This window comes from Haemaphysalis longicornis, unplaced genomic scaffold, assembly GCF_048455015.1.
Source record: "Haemaphysalis longicornis isolate Haplotype H1 unplaced genomic scaffold, Haemaphysalis longicornis Haplotype H1 scaffold_12, whole genome shotgun sequence".
Lineage (NCBI taxonomy): Eukaryota > Metazoa > Arthropoda > Arachnida > Ixodida > Ixodidae > Haemaphysalis > Haemaphysalis longicornis.
Genome location: NW_027526225.1, coordinates 32,433,973 through 32,453,968, shown reverse-complemented (window position 1 = coordinate 32,453,968; position 19,996 = coordinate 32,433,973). Strand labels below are relative to the sequence as shown.

At 44.8% G+C, this 19,996-nt stretch overlaps 1 protein-coding gene across 2 annotated transcripts in view; it reads left to right on the top strand.

The window, feature by feature from the left end:
• Positions 1-19,996, top strand: part of LOC144162552 (receptor-type tyrosine-protein phosphatase T-like) — a 616,771-nt gene that overhangs the window by 123,766 nt on the left and 473,009 nt on the right. The window contains exon 15 of one of the 2 annotated variants that reach the window (XM_077693139.1): positions 9,456-9,690. The exons of the other annotated variant lie outside the window; for it this stretch is intronic. Within the exon in view, the coding sequence (XP_077549265.1) occupies positions 9,456-9,690 (235 nt within the window). The remainder of the gene's footprint in view (positions 1-9,455; positions 9,691-19,996) is intronic. 2 annotated transcript variants of the gene reach the window in all.

The window sequence follows — 19,996 nt, the reverse complement described above, 5'->3', positions numbered from 1 at the left end:
AAGTTAATTGAGCAAAACGACTCACGTTTACGGTAAACATTTAGTAACGCTGTTTTTTCAGACCTGGAGGGATATTTCGGTACATTTCCCGAAGCCATATCTTCATATTATTCAGATATGCATTGTAGTAAAGCTCCCCTTTATAGGAGGAGGAGCAAGAGAAGGAGAAAGCATTATTTAACAGGCAAGCAAAATCTAGCTGGTTAGTGGGTGGGCTCCTTAGTCCAGGACAAAAGAGGAAGAATAGTTTTCTTTAATTCATAGAATGTCATCCCAAGTAAACCAGGATTTGTTCTTTACGCCTTGAAGGGTTGGAAACCAACAAATGGGACATGTTCATCTGTATCGATTCTTGTTATGTATGCACGTATACTATTCATTGTGTTTGTTAGCGAGTATATGAAGCCTTCAGCACCGTAATCATGTCATAACTGTTCGGCTTGAGAGTCAGTTCATTATGATAACCGTGGTTGCTACAGAAATTCGGAGCACAAAAGCCGCCTTCGAGTACAGAGGGCAACACCCTTGTCTATAACACAGGTTTTGTACTTAAAGCCTTATCTTGCCTCGGCCGAAAAACATTTGAAGAAAACTATTGCGTCATTCTGAAGTCTAGACCATATATTTTGACCTCAACGTTTTTTGTGACAAGTTTGTGTCCGCAGTTTTGAGATGTAACCAATTGAAGTTGAACTCAGTGTTATAGACAAGGGTGTTGCGCACCGTACAACGTTGTCTGAGGCGCGATCGCGGTGCCGTAGCACAAACCTTCTCATTGTATTTGCATGTGAATAAACAACGCACGCTGGGGATATGCCCCTTCTTGCAAGCAGCCATAACGAAAGCCAATTTGCGAAGAATGGAGTGTAGCCTGAGGAAAATATTTAGCACGATTTTTAACACGCTCTTTAACACGATTTAACAGAAAAAGTTAACCCGATCTTTGTGAACATTCCAAAATCCTCAAAACTACAAATAAGACGTTTGTGACAGCGCAAAAAAAATAATTTCGTTGGGCACAGAAAAAAAACCCATTCATCTGATACAAGTCAAAAACGACGAAAGAAATAGAAGACAGCCGCTTTATTTTCTGCTGTGCCATGCGCTTGTAGGGGACCGCTGCTTGGTACATAGCATTAGACTGTTGAGTCTTCATCAGAGCATCTCAAAAATAATGTAGGGAAGCCTGCACATTCTGAATACTTATTGAGGAGGTCTGAGCGGTAAACCGCGCGAATCAGCTAGAAAGGACAAGTTACACACGACCTTTTGACCGATGCTCTGAAGAAAGTTGTTCCCTCTCTCCTCGTATTTGCAAACTTGTGGGTGATACAGCTTGCAATTATTAAGATGTGTCAGAAGCTGGCAAAAAGAACTGAATTACTGGAAATACGCTTTTTAATGCACTAAACCATCAAGCGGGCGACTTCTAGCACTGGCACTGCTGTTTCTTACAAGCGGAGTGTAGCAGACGACAGCGGTGCGAATCCATAAGCCGACGTCAGAGCCAGGGGGCGCCACTCAAACAACTCACCGCCAATAGCAGGGCAAACCGTATGCGAGCATGGAGTGCATGCGCGGCGGAAAAAAAACGAGTGCGAGGGCTCAAGGCCACGAAGGGAAAGGGAGTGGCGGGGTCACTTGCGGCGACATGCACCATGACCACGTGTTTTTGACGTAGTTGGCGAGCTACGAAAGCAAATTTGAAAATTTTTATAGCGCATTGGGCAATGGTACACGGAGCAACGCTGCAGGGCAACACAGTCATCGATGGACTCAGTGCGTCTGAATAGTTTGATATCGTCAGCGTGGATAAGAAAAGAACACTTTTTAATTCCGGCTAACACATCCTTTGCGTGAATGGAGAACAAAGGAGGACCCAACAAAGGAGGGCACACCACTAGTTGATCTATACATAGAGGACGTCTTCCCATCAGCTTAACGAAACTGAAGCGATTGCTTAGATAACTACCCAGCAATGCCACGAGTGGTGTATCAATACCCGGCTGCAAAAGCTTATCAATTAATAACGCTTGCCAGACATCAAATGCTTTGCTCAGGTCACCTTAGAAAACGTCCAACTGGCCTCTCTCGGAAACTGTCGCCGAGGCCTGCTCCATGAAGCAGGCGAGATTAGTTGTTGTCGACCTTTCTGATATAAAACCATGCTTTTTACGTGTTCGAAAATGCTGTGCAGAATTTGACAATATCTTGTGCAGCGATGTCTCAAAAAGCTTGCAGGCAGCACAAGGGAGAGAAACTGCTCTATAGTTTTTTTGCAGCAGATTTGGTGCCTGATTTGAAATGGCCGTCAGCGACAAATTTTCCACTGGCGAAGGAACATGTTTGCTTTTAGGCAGTGATGGATATCCCAGTTGAAACAGGAACAAAAATGCTGCTGAATGTTTTTAAAATAGCAGCAGCTATCCAGTCCGGGCCACAAGACAGGGGCTGTTTAATGCGCCGTAGACTCTCAAGAACCAACTGCTCGTCTAATAGTACTAAGCTTTCAACATTACGTTTATTTCACTGTCATCGCGCTCGCCATATGTAGTAATTCATTGCGGCGCAAAATGGTTGGCGACATCAAGAACGTCTTCCACAGAGGAATCAACAAGACGGATGTGCTCATATGAGTGTTTGTTACGGTATAGAATATATCTCCAAAATGTTGCATGCTGGGAATTTAGGCTGCTCTGAGCAGAATCCGAATAGGAGCGCTGGTCCCGCTCATAAAGACTTTTACATATTTTACGGTAAGAGGGGAAGTCCTCTTTGCATTCATCAAGCCCGGCTATCTTATATTGTCTGTGGCAGGGGTCTCTTAATCTACAGGCGGTACAAAGTTCATTAGAGAAACAGAAGGGGTGTTTTGAATGGCAGGGTTTGCAGTAGCAGATAAACTGATTCTTGCCGCTTTTGGCTATTTCAGTGAACAGCTCGACCTGCGCTTTGCAATCAGTGAGTTCTTCAATTTCTAACCAATCAAATGAAGAAAAAAGTTAAACGAGCTAATGTAATCACAACAGGCATAACACTAGGGAGAGAATTCATTATTCTTCAGTGATGCACTGCAACTCTGAATCGAGACGGCAGCAGAAACTAAAAATGGAGGATGAAGGTTGTCGGGCTTGACAAAAAAGATATGAGACTACGATACTCGCGCGTTTTGAATGTCTGAAAAGCAAATATCTAAAATATTTTCAGAGCTGTATTTTATATTATTCAGTTTCAGCATAGATGTGAAGTCAAAGAAGCCTAAAATCATACTGTATTTCTGCTGTACGTAACAATTGTAGTGTTGATGGGTAATATTCTCCGATTGCTCGCCAGGTGTATTGAAATCCCGCAGAATGATATGCTGGTGATTCGGGTGTGATGAGCAAACTTCTTCTATAGATGTATGGAGCTTACTAAACAAAGAAATAGCAACATCATGGGGAATATAAAACGCCCCTATTAAAAGCTTTTCGCTCCCAGTCAGACGAATTTCCAGCCAGACAGACTCGTTGTCGCCCTCAGGTTAATGACGCCGCATAAATTCAAGTGCACTATCGACCGCAACGAACACCCCCCTTCCCTTTTGTTTAACCCTAGAAAAGTCCCTATCTTTACAATTTGTTGGAACATAATCGTATGAGCTAAGAACACCACAAAGCCAGGTTTCAGAAACAACCGTAATAGAAAATTTTGAAGAAATCACATTTGAAAAGAATTCAGACGCATTGAAGCGAAGGCTTTGGTGCCAAGCATTCAACGGAAGGGATTGTAAAGACAGCCCTTGGGCCAGAAGCAAGCACCAGACGCTGGAAAGAGCCCTCGTCGACAGTCACAAAGAAAGAAGCGTCGAAGGTGTACTTAGTTTTCAGCCTCTGGCAAGTCATAGGTACGACCTGCACAGTCGACAAGTACTTCGTCAGTTGAGCTGAGGTGGTGCAGGGTGACAGTTTGACATAAGACCTTTATCGGATGTTTTGAACGCTGGATGAGAGCGATTCGGCACGAATCAGACGCACCCACACACACTGCACTCCCGCTTCCTTTGTCAGGGCCGAGTCATCGCAAGGCTCCTCGGCGGACACAGCAGTTGGCAAAGGACAAGGCGCAGAGGTTGCAAGTGCTGTGGTCAGCTGCTCCAGCATTGAATGAGAAGTTGTTCAGCCTGTTTTCGCCACAATGGGGGCGAGCGATGAATGGAGCCCACGCTGCGTGCTAGGGGTCGTCGACGCCCCATTGAGCTCTGCTGTGGAAGCGGGAGCGGGGGTAGGGGGACGCAGGCCGTTCGGGAGGTACGGGGACCGGCCCGCGGTAGCCGCTCCTGTCGAGGGCTGCGAACGTCTGCCGCAGCCACGCGAACGTCCGCCCGTGGCCACGCAGCCACGCAAAAGCACGTGCGTTCTCACTACCCAGGCGGTCGTTTGCCTCTCTCAATTTTGCGACATCGTCCGTCAAAAAAGAGAGTCCCTCGAGGGCGTTGCATTTCGCGGGGTTCGCTGCCTCTCCTCCAAGGTCGTGCAGTCGGGCAGCGCCGTCCTATTGTTGCGAGCACGGGTGAATGCGTGGGCTATCTTGGCCGTACTTATCGCTAGGACTACCCGCACCCTCCGTCGCCGAGCAGACGCATAGATTGCACAGAAAGGGCCGCTCACCAATCTTCAAAGCTTGCAGCTCCATGCGCAGTGCGCACACTTCTTGCATGACGTGATAATAATATTAATAATATAAATGATAATAATAATAATAATAATAATAATAATAATAATAATAATAATAATAATAATAATAATAATAAGAAGAAGAAGAAGAAGAAGAAGAAGAAGAAGAACAAGAAGAAGAAGAAGCATACCAACAACAACAACAACATAACATATTAACAATCAATGAATCAACCTTTATTAAAGTGCCCAGGAACAGCCGAAGCCTTCGTTCTGGCGCACTGAGAAGGAACAAAAAGGCCGCATTGAAATAAATCAGCGGCTTACACATAAACAGAGAGGAAAAAAGGTGGGTGAGTGAAGGACAAATAACTGGAATACTACAGAGAATAAAATTAAAAGTGGTATCCAAACTACAATACACGACGAACAGATACTGTAAATTATAGTACATTGCAAAAACACATCGTTCATTGACCATAGCAATAGGATGAAGCATCAATTACACAAAAATGTACGAAACAAAGTACAGGAAATATTTGTAACTATTTACAGAAAGTGATAAGTTATAGAAACATTTGTTACTGTGGCCTGCCTGGGCAACTTAAAAATATGTATGCAGAGTTGACTACAGAAGTGTGTCGTAGTACATACAACGATTACGCCCGCAGCACCAACATCATATACGAACAAATGAGAACAAACTCTGTGAAAACAACGCACGCATGAGGAAAATCACTGAATAACACGAGTACTTTCGAAATGAAGTTAGCGCGTCATGGCTAGCAGCCCGGCAAAAAACCCCCCAAAGGGACGGCAAAAAATATCAAGTTCCCCGGAGTGAAGGTTATATAGGCGTTGCAGTCTATCAAGAGGAGAACATCTGCTAAGTTGTGCAGCTGTCTGGAAAGCGTGGTTAAGCCTTGTTGCATTTTTCGGGACACGAAAACCGATTTCTGCAAGCAGTTACGGGCATGAAATTGTACCATGAAGCAGTTTGTATAAAAAAAGAAGGTCTGAACGGGTTCGCCGGTAATAATCAATCAATAAAAACAATCAATCAATCAATCAACCTTTATTTTCGGTGCCCAGGAACAACCCTAAGGTCTTGGTGCTGGCACACCATATACAAAACATTAATAAAAGAAACGTAGAACAGCACGGCACAACACACAAAATCCTCGAGATGACAGAAAAAATAAAGTAAAAATACTTACAGAAATTCAGAAAAAAGCAAAAAAAAAACAGTGTTGCAAGCTATGGCCCTCGGCCAGCGAAACGTTCAAGGCACTTGAGAAAAGGAAATATACAACAAAATACACAGTGCATATGATAGAGACGGAGTGTACATATAAAACGAGAGTTTAGATTTCTGAAAAGTTACAATGCAATAAAGTATTAGCGTAAAACGAGTGATGCGTAAAACGAGACACACAACAAACATAGCAACACGTTTGACAGAAAAATAGCGAAAAAACAATGGCAGGAGTATAGACATAAATGGTCAGACCAACAAATCGCAGACATAATAAAAATGACGAATGAATCAACCAATTAATTGTTTAATAGTGTGTCCAGGAACGATGTGCTGGTGCGGAAAGAAGACTGCATATCTCAGAAAAATATAGAAAATAGCATTGTTTAGTCTGAACGAGAATGAGACACTTTGAGATAAACACACGCCGACACACGCACATGACCCGCGCACATATGCAAACAAGGCAAGGCAACAAGACATGATGGAAACCCTGTACACTGAAACGTGTAAACCGGAAAAAGTTATTAGCTAAAAATCACGCCACAATGAAGGCATAAAACTTACATACACAAGTGAATCATCGAAACAATTAGCATACATACATAGACAAACCTAACCCCGGCAGCATAAAGTGTGTGAGTTAAAGTTACATACTAGGGCAAGCAAACTACTCCTGGTTTGTCAAGCTACGCAGTTCCTTACAATAATAATAATAATAATAATAATAATAATACTATTCAATCAATCAATCAACCTTTATTTTCGGTGCCCAGGAACAACCCAAGGGTCTTGGTACTGGTACACTATATACAAAACATACATAAAAACAAACTAAAAACAAGACAACACAACACACAAAACCATATGCATGACAGAAACAATAAAGTAAAAATAGTTACAGAAATCTCAGAAAGCAAAACAGCAAAAAAAGAAATAGGAGGCCTAGCATTGCAAGCCATGACACTCGGGAAGCGAAACGTTCAAGGCACGTGAAAAATAGAAAATACAAGTAAATACTCACTGAACATGACAGATATAGGTTATACGCATAAAACGAAGGTTTTATAACAAAATGTTAGGAAGTTTCAACATGGAAAGAAGAAGTTCAGCATTACAAGCACTGACACTCAAACCTACAGAAATCCAAGCAAGGAAAAACCAGGAAAAGTGAAAAACAAACAAGCAAAAACATGATTTGCTAAAATAAATACGGCACATAAATTTGGAATGACATAAAGGCACTTAAACTACAACAGTTTTCAAGTCATTAGAGAACAAAGAGAAAGAGCTCGGGAATATATCAAGACGATCGGAATATTCATTATATGCACATTGTATTCTGCAGATGCACGAGCGTCTTCTACTTAAAGCATCTGTTCTAAAAGTTCCAAATGTTCGGAAACGTTTGTTCGGCAAGTTGACATTGATAAGTGTAACGAAGTCGTCAAACATAATCTCCCCATGAATAAGTTTATAAAGAAAGATAATATCAGCTCACATTCGTCGACACAAAGGCAGGAAGACTTTTCAGAAAAGGCACACTGCCGTTTGCGTCTTCTTGCACATGACGGAAGCGGTGCTTAAAGATAAAAAGGGACTTATTTTGAACCCTTTCGATACGGTCACTATTGGACTTGCAAGTTCCATTCCAAACAACAGAAACGTATTCGAGAAGAGGTAAGCAGAGAGCCGAATACAACTTTTAGAAAGGAAGAGGACCTTTCAACTCTCTATAATAGTTGCAAACAGCACCCAGACATCGAAGAGAGCGACGGGTAATTTGTGTAACGTGGAAAGAGAAAGTCAGAGAAGAATCAAATAGTACTCCCAAGTCTCGAATTTCGGTCACCCTCGGCAATGCAGTGCTTGAAATTTTATAAGACTATTGCAACTGTTGAGTTTTGTACTATAGGAGACAACTTTCGTTTATGAGGGGTTCAAAATTATGTCCTTTGTGGTGCGCCAACGCTGGAATGACGCGATATCAGCCTGAAAATAATTACAGTCGTGAATATTACGCACTTCTCTGAAGATTTTCATATCATCAGCATACAACAAAAAAGAATAATTTTTAATTGCATAAGCAACATCGTTAATGAAAATGGAAAAAAGAAGGGGACCCAAAATGGAGCCCTGGGGTACACCACTGGTTGCTTTATACCTAAATGGAGTTTGACCGTTAACACTTACATAGCAATATCGCTGCTGGAGATAGCAATGTATAAGGCCACCAAACAAGCGTGGACATCTAACAGGATGAGCTTGCAAGCAGTAACGAGTGGATGACTACATCAAACCCCTTGCTCATGTCACAGTAGACCAAATCAAGCTGGCTTTTACCAACAATTACTGGGACAGCCTGCTCCATGTATGTATGTATGTATGTATGTATGTATGTATGTATGTATGTATGTATGTATGTATGTATGTATGTATGTATGTATGTATGTATATATGTATGTATGCATTATGTTGTACGTACGTACGTGTGCACGTATGTGCGTAAAGTATTATAATTACCCCATTCAATGACGAATTTTTCCGCGTTCGCGGTGCGATGGGTGGCGACAAAGGACAGACAGCTTCACAACTTTGCGAATATTCTGGAAAACGATATCCATGTCAAGTCCTTGATAGGATGCGACCACTACCTCTGCACAGTCGCAATAATAATTGATGCGGCAGCATTCCTGTGGTAAACTACACAATACTGTGATTGCAGCATAGCCATACTCAGCCACTGCACTCACATAACACACCAATGTACAAGAACTTGAAAATTTGAACTTCTCCCAGATTTAACCTCAGAACTGCCGCCTCTGGTGTCCCTATGTGTTATGGTTTGGGTGAGGACGTATCCGGCGAATGACCTGGACTGTAGGCACCACGCTTGGCGTTTTATTGATTTCGGTGGGTGGCTGGACAAACTAATCAGTACGTTTCAAAGTATATCCTGCTATCTCAAACCCACCAGCTGGTGCTGATACACCAAAGGCAGCAGAGGTTTGCTACCGACCCAGGAAGAGTAAGTGCGAACGGATTAGGCTGACAGTAAAAAACTAACTATTTCGAGCGAAAAATGTGTAAGTGTTTTCTAACATGTACGCTACATATACTAGACACTGTGGCGCTCCAGCGCAGCTCAGCCTACATCGCACCACAGGCGAGACGTATGCCGACTACAGGGGCCCCCGCCGTAGACGTGTCACCAAGTGTCGCGCCTGAGCAGGCATAATGTGCAACACGGCTATCGTGTTCAATGATTCATAAACACCACATCAAAAGAGTTGGTCACCCAGGTACCTCTTCTGGGAGAAATTATAACTGTTCAGTTTGTTTTGATTGGTCATGTGCGTTGTTGCCACTGCCTCGCCGCCCCAGGCTATCGTATCTGTGTTCGAAACGAACACAACTTTTTTTTTGCGGAGCACAACTGGGCTCAAATGAACAATAATTTCTACAGGAACTTCTCTCGATTCTTCACTGCGTGACAGTTTCATCACGTTTCTATGGGCAATTCGTTTTTGTTTTACTGCTTGCAGAACCCAGGTCGCGAACAATGGTCCTGCTGGAGCGTCAGCGTCATCCTCGAAGCGGATGGGGTGTATGAGAAAAATAAGGAATTTAACCTCACACAGTCCGGGTTCACGTCCGTGGAGGAGGACCGCATCCCAGTGAAGCCGTACACCCGTGCAATCATCCGTTTGAAACTGAAAACGCCCAACAACAAGTACAGCCCATGGACCCAGAAGTACAACGTCACCTCGGCAGAAGCCGGTAACGTTATACTTATGGTGGGAGAGGAGACAACAGCTCGCTAAGGTCGAAGAATTTTTTCGGACAAAACAAGTGCTGCGCTGCTAAACAAAGATAAACAATAATGAGTCTTTAGGGAACCAGAATTACATTAGGGAGTTTAGCATAGCGTTACCGTGTTTACGTTACCATTTACCGTGTTAGCGAGAGTGTATTGCGCATGCGCGAGAGTTGCCGTGAACGGTAACTTACCGGCACAGGCTTTACCGTCGCCAGCGAGCTCCCTGAGCAGACGAAGTGTACCGTCACGTATTGATTGCAGCAAATGCAGTGCGCTCACCGGTTTATGCTTGATACAGCCGAAAAACGTAATCTCAGTTGATGCTGATTATTACGTGTTTCTTGTTAAATTATACTCAGGAAAGCGACAGACAACCATTTTTATCAGACAGGCGAGCAAAAAATGCCTTCCTTACACGTGCTAAGCCTTGCCCGCCTCAAACAGTTCAGATACGTTTGTGAGCTTCCAAAGTGCTTTTAGGCCTCCGAAATTGTGCTGTGCAAGGTAGTGTAGGTTATTGGGTAATTACTACGACATATTTTACTAATTTCTTGCGTAAATATTTAGCGCGTTGGCGAATTCTATTGTACCTTGATGTTAACTCTGCTCAGTAGATGGCGCCAGCAGCATATTTTCTTTATAAAGCTCTACAAGTGGTGGCTACGGTATTCTCAAAACGACTACAGTTAGTAGAGAGTTTTAGCTGACCGTTTTTGACGCTCCGCTATGCGCCCGACGTACCGCGCAGCACAACCGGAGCGTCAGCAGCAGAAAGGCTTTTAGCTAAGCGATAACCGTATCTCCCTCGACGGGGAATGATTCACGTGACTGGTCGCTTCGCGTGCACGTGTAAACCAAAACTTCATCCTAAAGGAAACAAAAGAATTGGTATTTGGTCGCCCAAACAGCAAAATACCGCGTTTCTTGGCCTCATTTAACCTTTTTTGTATAATGTAGTCGCTGTCATGGTATATTTTTTCTAAATAACAAAAAATAGGCCGATATACTTTGGAATAGCCAAGCCAAGGCTTTCTTTCTCGGCGCTGTACTGAAGCAGCCCCGCGCTTCGGTCGACGAATTTTTCGCGTCCGGTTTAAAGCTCGTTGAGGTGTGTGGCACCATTGCCTATTCGGAAGCGCTTTTCCGGCTTCGTCGATCGTGTTTCAACTGAAGAAACGGAGTTCGCCTTAGCGCGCTCGCATCGCGGGGGCAGCCATGTTAAAATTCCGCACGGTAGCGTAAGCTGCCGCGACGGTCCGCTAAGAGGCCCCGGTTAGCGGAGCGGGGCCCCGCTCCGGTATCGCCGGTAGCGCGCTAGGGCGCCACGCATGCGCAATGGCGCTCCCGCTTGCTATCGGAGCGGAGCGTACCGTCAGAAACGGTCAGCTAAAACTCTCTAGTGTTAATGCTTCACCCGAAAATTGAAATATTCAAGTTTCTTTAAACGAATGTAAATAGATATGAGCAACAAGATTATGCGTGATTTGATTTGAGAATAATTAATCAGATGTCACTACCTTCGCCACGGTGGCCGGAATACGCAAACCGCAAACGGAGTGCTAAAACGTGTCCTACCGTTTTCAGCGGTAAACGGAAACTCCGTCTTCCGGTAACACGGTAAACGGTAACGCAAACACGGTAACGATATGCTATAACCGCCTATTCAGAGCCAAGTACGACTTTCCGTACGTAGTGCGGCCACTAGTTGGTCATCAACAGTCCTTTTCCACGACATTTATCTGCGCGTACGCTTGCAGGAGACGCCATTACTTTTGGTGACTTGTGGTTGTCGGAATCGTCGCTTTTGACGGATGCCAGAGAAACGCCGGGCCAAAGTCCAAATCATATAGTTTTTTAGTAAGTATACTAGAGAGCCAACTTACCCCGAGAATCCATGTCGTCGTGGAGGGTAATGGTAAGACCACAGCTTCAAGCTAGGGCTTGGCACAATTGGATTCCTAAGCGGCTTTGGGGATTTGCTTTCTTCACTACGCATTAACTCGCCTACGAGCTACGAGGTACGCAATCCTCCCGGTTCGATGATTGAACTAACGCTTCGACCGGGGTCCGGTCGAAACGTTAGTTCAATCATCGTTTTCATACGTGTGTCTTCTCTCTCGTGTATTGCTGAAACCAACCAAATCCCGGAACTTATTCATCGCCATATATATATATATATATATGTATATATATATATATATATAGTAGTCTAGCCATACCCCTATGCCTTCTTTGTCGTTGTAGACTGCCGGCATTTCTTTCTGTATTTCCTAACGAGCCCCTCATTTCCAAACCCTGTTATCTTGCAAAAGCTTAGCGAGGGCCTCGGTTCTGGCAGCCTTGATGCCATGGTAGCATAAGAGGGTTTCCCGCCAGTTACCCGCTTATGACAGGCTGTAGACGTTCGCGTCACGCCCGGGCTGTAGACGTTCGCGTCATTCCCCTATGCCTTCTTTGGCGTTGTAGACTGTCGGCATTTCTTTCTATATATATATATAGGAAATGAGGGGCTCATTGAAAATAAGACAGCCCTCGCTATGATATATATATATATATATATATATATATATATATATATATATATATATATATATATATATATATATATATATATATATATATATATATATATATATATATATATATATATATATATATATATGGTTTGGAAATGAGGGGCTCGTTAGGAAATACAGAAAGAAATGCCGGCAGTCTACAACGCCAAAGAAGGCATAGGGGTATATATAGGAAATGAGAGGCTCGTTGAAAATAAGACAAATAAAGTTTGGCAGTCAAGAAATCCTCGGAAAGCAAAGGGGAGGATATGGTAGGTCATTGAAACAGATAAAGAATTTGGAAAGAAAGAAAGTGGAGAAAAAATGTCAGCCAGGTGGGATCCGAACCCACAACCTCCAGAATACCGGTCTGGTGCGATAACCACTACGCTACCGGCGGGGCTATCTTTCCCCTCAACTTTCTGGGGTATTTATGTCAATGTAATTTTTTCCTGTGCTTCGGGGTGGTAGCCAGCGCCACTCTGACTTCTCGGGGTGAAGCAGACCTTCTTTTTAACCCCCGGGCCGTCACTCGAGCGTCTACGACATGTCGAGAGTGGTCGACCAGCGTTGAACCCTCTTAAGCTTCCTATGGCACCAAGACTGCCAGAACAGAGGCCCTCGCTATGCATGTAGCGAATCAGAATAGGAAATGAGGGGCTGGTTTGAAATAAGACAGAAATAAAGTTTGGCAGTCAAGAAAACCTCGGAAAGCAAAGGGGAGGATATGGTAGGTCATTGAAACAGATAAAGAATTTGGAAAGAAAGAAAGTGGAGAAAAAATGTCAGCCAGGTGGGATCCGAACCCACAACCTCCAGAATACCGGTCTGGTGCGATAACCACTACGCTACCGGCGGGGCTATTTTTCCCCTCAACTTTCAGGGGTATTTATGTGAATGTAATTTTTTCCTGTGCTTCGGGGTGGTAGCCAGCGCCACTCTGACTTCTCGGGGTGAAGGAGACCTTCTTTTTAACCCCCGGGCCCTGACTCTAGTGTCTACGACATCTCGAGAGTGGTCGACCAGCGTTGAACCCTCTTAAGCTTCCAATGGCACCAATACTGCCAGAACAGAGGCCTTCGCTATGCATGTATCAAATCAGAATAGGAAATGAGGGGCTGGTTTAAAATAACACAGAAATAAAGTTTGGCAGTCAAGAAAACCTCGGAAAGCAAAGGGGAGGATATGGTAGGTCATTGAAACAGATAAAGAATTTGGAAAAAAAGAAAGTGGAGAAAAACTGCCCGCCAGGTGGGATCTGAACTTCAAGTTGGCTTCAAGTTGCCCGATGAAAATGTTGGCATAGGTCGGCGGGAACGGAGTACCCATGCTGGTTTCAAAAACGTGCAAAAAGTAAGAAGAATCAAATTCAAAATAAATGAGAGTGAATACTAGTTTTAACAAACTCGGGTACACTTCTGGCGCGCGTTGGTGCGTGTTCTCTGATAGAGCTTTTGAAATAGCTTTGATTCCTTCGACGAAAGGGATGTTTGTATACAATGCGGCAACGTCAAGAGTAACAAGGAGGGTTCCACTGGGTAGGCGCGCTCCCTTATTTATCTCTTCTATTATGCGCAGGAAGTGGGGGTGTCCGGAACGAATGAAGGAAGAAGAGTCGGAATGTCGGATAGGTAATGATTCAGAAACAGAGATAATGCTTCTGTTGGGGTATTGTTATTCGAAAATATGGGTCTGCCAGGAATGTCGGCAGTGAACAATAATTCTACGGGGACTTTGTGGACTTTTAGGAGGAGGTAAAAACGTCCGGCATGTTTATTATTCGGTTTCATGAAATTTAAGTCACTGGTCGTTATTAATTTTCTAGATCGCAGATCTGTGAAGCTCTATAGGATTTTAGGCTGTATTCGCGTCTCAGACGGCTATCTAAGAGCTTGTAGTGGCAAGGGTTATTGAGCTGCCTATAAGCTTCAGCTTTGTATTTTCCCATAGGTAAAACAACTACGCTACCACTTTTGTCGGCTGGCTTTATGACTATGTCGGTTCTGGCTGATAGGCTATTCAGGGTAACTTCTTCCGAAGGAGTTAGGTTCTTGCGCTTCTTTGATCGCTTAGTTGTTGCCAATATTTCAGCCAAAATATTGGAAACAACTAAGCGATCAAACAAGCGCAAGAACCTAACTCCGTTGGCGTTCAGCTTCGTTGACGTTCAGCTTCGCGTGCCTTTATAGTATCGGCAGCTTCTTGACGTAGTTTGAATGAGTGAAGGACATAAGGCGCGTTTGTTGCACATGCTCCCGTCTCGGTTGGTAGTGCAGTGGGAAGAGCGCCACGTACCTCCCGTTGCGGCCGGACAGTCGTGGGATCGAAACCGGGCGGCGCCTAACTATTTCTTTTTATCGTGTACTGCGCTGACGTCCGGCCGAACGCTGACGGGGCTGAAGAGACGCGCATGCGCAGTAGAGTTCGGACTGCAGACAACAACAAGGGAGGGAGGGACACAGCCCCGAGCATGGGATGCTTCGCATCTAAAAGTCATCTGAAGTTCCTGTGGGCATGCCGGGGTGGTCTTGTTGTTGGGGGCAAAGCAGGTTCGAACGAAGTGACTTCGACGGGAGGCTCGAGGTACGCGGGCTTCAGTCGTTCAATGGCCATGGTGTCGTGGGTTCCATTGATGTCCACGAGAAAAGTAGTCGGGTGACGTTGAACGACCGTATAGGCGCCGAGGCAATGAGACCGCAATGGTCCTCGGACGGGTCCGTAGCGCACGAACTCATGCGTGGCAGTTTTGAGGTCAGGGAGCGTGTTAGTCATCGGGTACCTTGCAAGGCGTGTGGGTTGAGACCTGAAGGTGCCGAAAAACCTCTCGTAGGTGATCGACGTAGGCACTTGCAGGGACAGGTTGCGAAGACTCGTCGAACAAGTTCGCTGGCAAACGCAGAAGTGTACCGTAGACCAGCTCAGCTTACGTGCACGAGAGGTTCACTTCGTACGCGCTCCGGATTCCGAGGAGCGTCATTGGCAGTCGTTGGACCCACTCGGTTGGGCATCCGCGCGCTGTGAGTGAAGACTTGGGGTGTCTGTGAAAACGTTCGACGAGGCCGTTTGACTGCGGGTGGTACGCAGCTGTTCGGAGACGAGTCGTTCCGAGAAGGTTTAGTAGTTCTGTGAACAGGGACGACTAGAACTGCCGGCCGCGATCGGTGACAACAGTGGAACGGCATCCGTAGCGCGACACCCAGCTATAGACAAAGGCTGAAGCTACTGTGGAGGCCGTTTGTCAGGAAGAGGGCAGGCTTCGGGCCAACGTGTGAAGCGGTCAACACCGGTCACGATGTACCGGTAACCTTGGCTAGGAGGCAGGGGGCCGACGAGGTCATTATGAACGACTGAAAAATGTTCAACCCGACTGACGAATGGCTTGGCAGGGTGAACGGAATGGCATTGGACTTTTGAACGCTGGCACAGCGTGCAGGCTCGTACCCAGTCTCGAATGTCAGCGTTCATACGTAGTGACGATGTGAAGCAGGCAGGAAGGCTCGCGGAATACCTATGGACGTGTCGAAGACGATGGTCACATTACGAAACGGTACATCTTCAAGCTTGAGTTCGGTAGGTGCTCCACGTAGACGGAAGAGCTCGTTGTCGTTGGCTTGCGTCGTATCCAGTTCGTGTACGTCAAGCGGGTCGGTAGGTGCTTCCTGCATTCTTGGTGAAATGGCATTAACATCGTCCGTGCGGCTCAGAGCGTCTGAGGGGAATTGGCCACCCCACTGACGTGCTGGATGTCGGACGTGAACGCCGAGAGGTATGCCAGTTGACGCACCTCTCGTGGAGTGTAGAGGGTGTCAGGGCGGTTCAAGGCGAACGTGAGCGGCTTGTGATCGGTTAAGATCGTGAAATTGTGTCCTCCGAGGTGACATTTGAAGTGACGAACAGCGAGGTACATGGCTCTAGATTAACCTCGGTGGCGTGTTCGGTAGGGTCACCAGTTGTAGGGCGCTATGCCGGGCGAGAGAAAGGAGGCTCAGGCAGGACGACCGTTCGTCGCAAGTCAAACCCAGATTCTATTTTGTGAGCACCAGCGAGACCCCCGTGTCCTCGTACGCTCGCGCGGCCGCGCAGCCTGTGACCATGACGATCGGGCTGCTGCGCGAGGAGCGGCGCTCGATCAAGCGATGTCGCTGGAGCTGCTGCTACACACACATACATACATACATACATACATACATACATACATACATACATACATACATACATACATACATACATACATACATACATACATACATATACATACATACATACATTAGTGGGTTGAATTTCAGAGAGATAAATTGCGCCGCTTTTAACCAATTTCTTTTAGGGTAATATTCCGGAACACTTTCATGCTATGACTACATAAACTATTTTTTCACAGTTGCTTGACCAATTTTGCTGTATATAAAACCGGCGTGAATGCCTTTACGAAGCGTTTTGGTTCTCAACGAAACACTCAGGAGCATTTAATATAACTCCTTCACATAAAAGTATGTCCAGTTTTTGCCCATTTTTCTTGCAAAGACATTTTCTACTCGATCAACTTTTCTGATGATCTTGCGCAGGGCTGATCCTAAGAAGGGGCGAACAGGTACTTTCATTTTCGATCTATTTTAATGTTGTTTTCATGAGTATACGTCCACACCACTTAATAGTCCAAAATAACTTAATTTTCTTCTAATGTCATACTACGTTAAAAAAATTCTAGACGCGTTGCGAATGATGCCCTGCTTCAGGTGGCTGCAGTTGTATCCCTCTGTGTTCACGCAAGGAAAGGCGTAAAATTAGAGTTACATAATTTGTTTCAAACCATTAACATAGCAATGGTAGCATGCATACAGGAAACCTTGCATGCTGCAACGAATAGGGCAATAAGTATTTTATTGGTCAAGGTTGAATGCGTAGGGTTCTCAACCCGTCGGAGGCAAACTTGCGCCTCTGGAAGTTTATTTATTTATTTATTTATTTATTTATTTACCCTATTTATTTATTTTCTATTTATTTATTTATTTATTTATTTATTTATTTATTTATTTATTTATTTATTTATTTATTTATTTATTTATTTATTTATTTATTTATTTATTTATTTATTTATTTATTTATTTGATGCCTGCTTGCCTTTGCATGCATTACAGAAGGGAGATACATAACACTAAGCATTAAATATGAGACAAAATAATAAAATAATTCTACAAAGCGCGCTGAAAATCGTCAATATAAACAGGTAATGCAATCTGGAAGATAATTACACTGCAGTATTGATGTAAAATAAAATGAATCGCGCAAGGCGTCACCTTTAAAGGAAAGTTATTAATTTGCTTTAAGCTAACGGTCCCACTTTGCGATATGTAGAATGGTGCTTGGACATACTTCTCCCCTTCTACTCCAGTTTCTGAATGATAGATATTACGAAAAAAGTTGAACCTGTGGTTTCGTCTGTGATCTTTCACGTCCTGCCATTTCAGTTTACTTACTTTCTCTCATGCTAAGTTGAGCGTGCCAATTACCTAATACGACTCGCACTGACATATTCTGTATGTTTTCGAGCGTATCAACCAGCTCTTTGGTGTAGGGATCCACGAAAACACATGCGTACTCACAAGATTGAGCGCACATGAGTGAACTACGGTTGTTCTTCTCAGTTAGATGGAGGTTCACTGAAATTTCGTCTCAGAAAGCCAAAAACATATGCAGCCGTAACTTTTATGGTGTGAACCTACCCTATTTAACCTCTAACCACTCCCTAAATAAACTCCTAGGTATTTATATTCCTCGGCCGTTCTCACAGCAGCATAATTTACGGTATACGTATTCAATTGGAATGAAGGTTTTCTTGTAAAGGTGCCGTTAACACACTGTTTAGCATCCAAAAACTTTTCTGAATCAGCACACCAGGATGTTATTAAATTCGAATAAAGCTGCAGGTATACGGAATCACGTTCATTCGCTATATTCCGGTAAACTACACAGTACTTTTGAACAAAGCTATAGGGCTAATAGTAATAACAATGCAAAAACCGATTCATTCAGTTCGTAGGATTAAATGTACTACGCAGAAGGTGATAAGGACCACCATCATTTGCTTTTTTGCAGTCCAAGAATATACAGTCAACCACTTTAAGCTTATCTATTGCAAGAGCCAAATCGTGCGTGAACTCGACAATCTGCGTTGAGCAAGAAAATCCTGACAAAATCCGTGTTTGCTAGGATGCTGGCGATTATGTTTAACCAAATGAGTCATATCCCAAGAGTAGCTAAGCTCACATTCAAACATCGGAACTAAATTAACAGCTAGGCTTCGTCAGTGACAATACTCTGTTGTTATCGCGAATTTAAAATATTTTTTTTTAAATAGGCAGTCCTAAAATCCCATGAAGTAACATAGTGCAGGGCATGAAGTTGATCCTACCAATGCACGAGCGAGTCTCTTCTACGTTTATCACCAACAACATAGTGCAACATTGCTTGTCGCAGTTTAATTGTAAGCAGAATAACTTGCGCTTTTGCTCGCACTTGCCTTTCTTTGGTGGGGAGTCCTTGACATGGTGGCGGTTTAGCTCCTGCGTGGTGGCCGCTTCCTCGACGCCCTTGAAGGCCAGTTAGTCTGGTGAACCATCTCCATCTCGGATCGGACATCTCTGCGGGTCGATGTCTCCAATGCTCTCCATTTCTTGAGGGGGCGAATAGCCTCGAGCTGATGCGTCGACGAAGCCGGTGGCAGAGGCGTGGTAGCGGCGATGACTGGCGAGGCTTAGCTCACCCGTCGGTGTGGCACAGTGTTCTTATATCAATAAATGACATTTCGATGGTCTAAAAGGTTCCCTGCTAATGTCCAGTGAGTCCTTGCACCTTGCCCGTTCACCGAGAACACTCATTACTGTTTGCCAAACGATGTTCGTTCACTTAAAACGTAGAAACACGGAGCGGATGAAAAACGCGTCCCCGTCGTTCGGCTCCCTAACGGCTTTTTCTCCCCCCAGGAAAAAACCGGTCGGTCTCCTTCCAAACACGTCTGTGCACGAATTCTCGGCGCCCAGGCGCGTGCCGTTGTTCGGCTGTATGCCGTTTGCCGAAAAAATGGCGTATAACCAGATACCTTACGTAGGCCGGTCTCCTCTTGAACACCGGTTGCCAAATATTCTGTGGCCATACGCGTGCCGTAATTCGGCCGAGGACGGCTAACCGAATGAAAAACGTATATTCTGGGGCCGTACATCGGCCGGTATACGTAATAATACTGGTTGCCCGAAGAAAACGAATATTCTACCGCCGGACGCGCGGTTCACCGTTGAAACAACGAATGCGCGGCAGCCGCGCTCCGGCCGTTCTCCTTTCGAACACCAACTGCCGCAAGAATACGCATATTCTGTGGCCGGTCGCTTGCCGTGCTTCGGCCTATTACCGCTTCCCGAAGAAAAAACGGATGCCCTAAGGCCGTACTTCGGCCGTTCTCTTTCTCAACATCGGCAGCCGTAAGAGAACTGAATATCTGGCAGCCGGTTAGCTGCCGTTGTGCGTCCGGACACGAGCGGTCGGAAAAATACCGAAGTGCTGGTTGCCGAATGTTGGCCGTTGAACGCATGATCAGTGGCTGCCAGAACCTGGATGCTGGCTGGACATGCCAGAAAGCGGCCATAGACGGTCTGGTCTTGGGGCACACTTTCTGTGCCGCCTGGGCACTACGCTACCGGCGGGGCTATTTTCCCCCTCC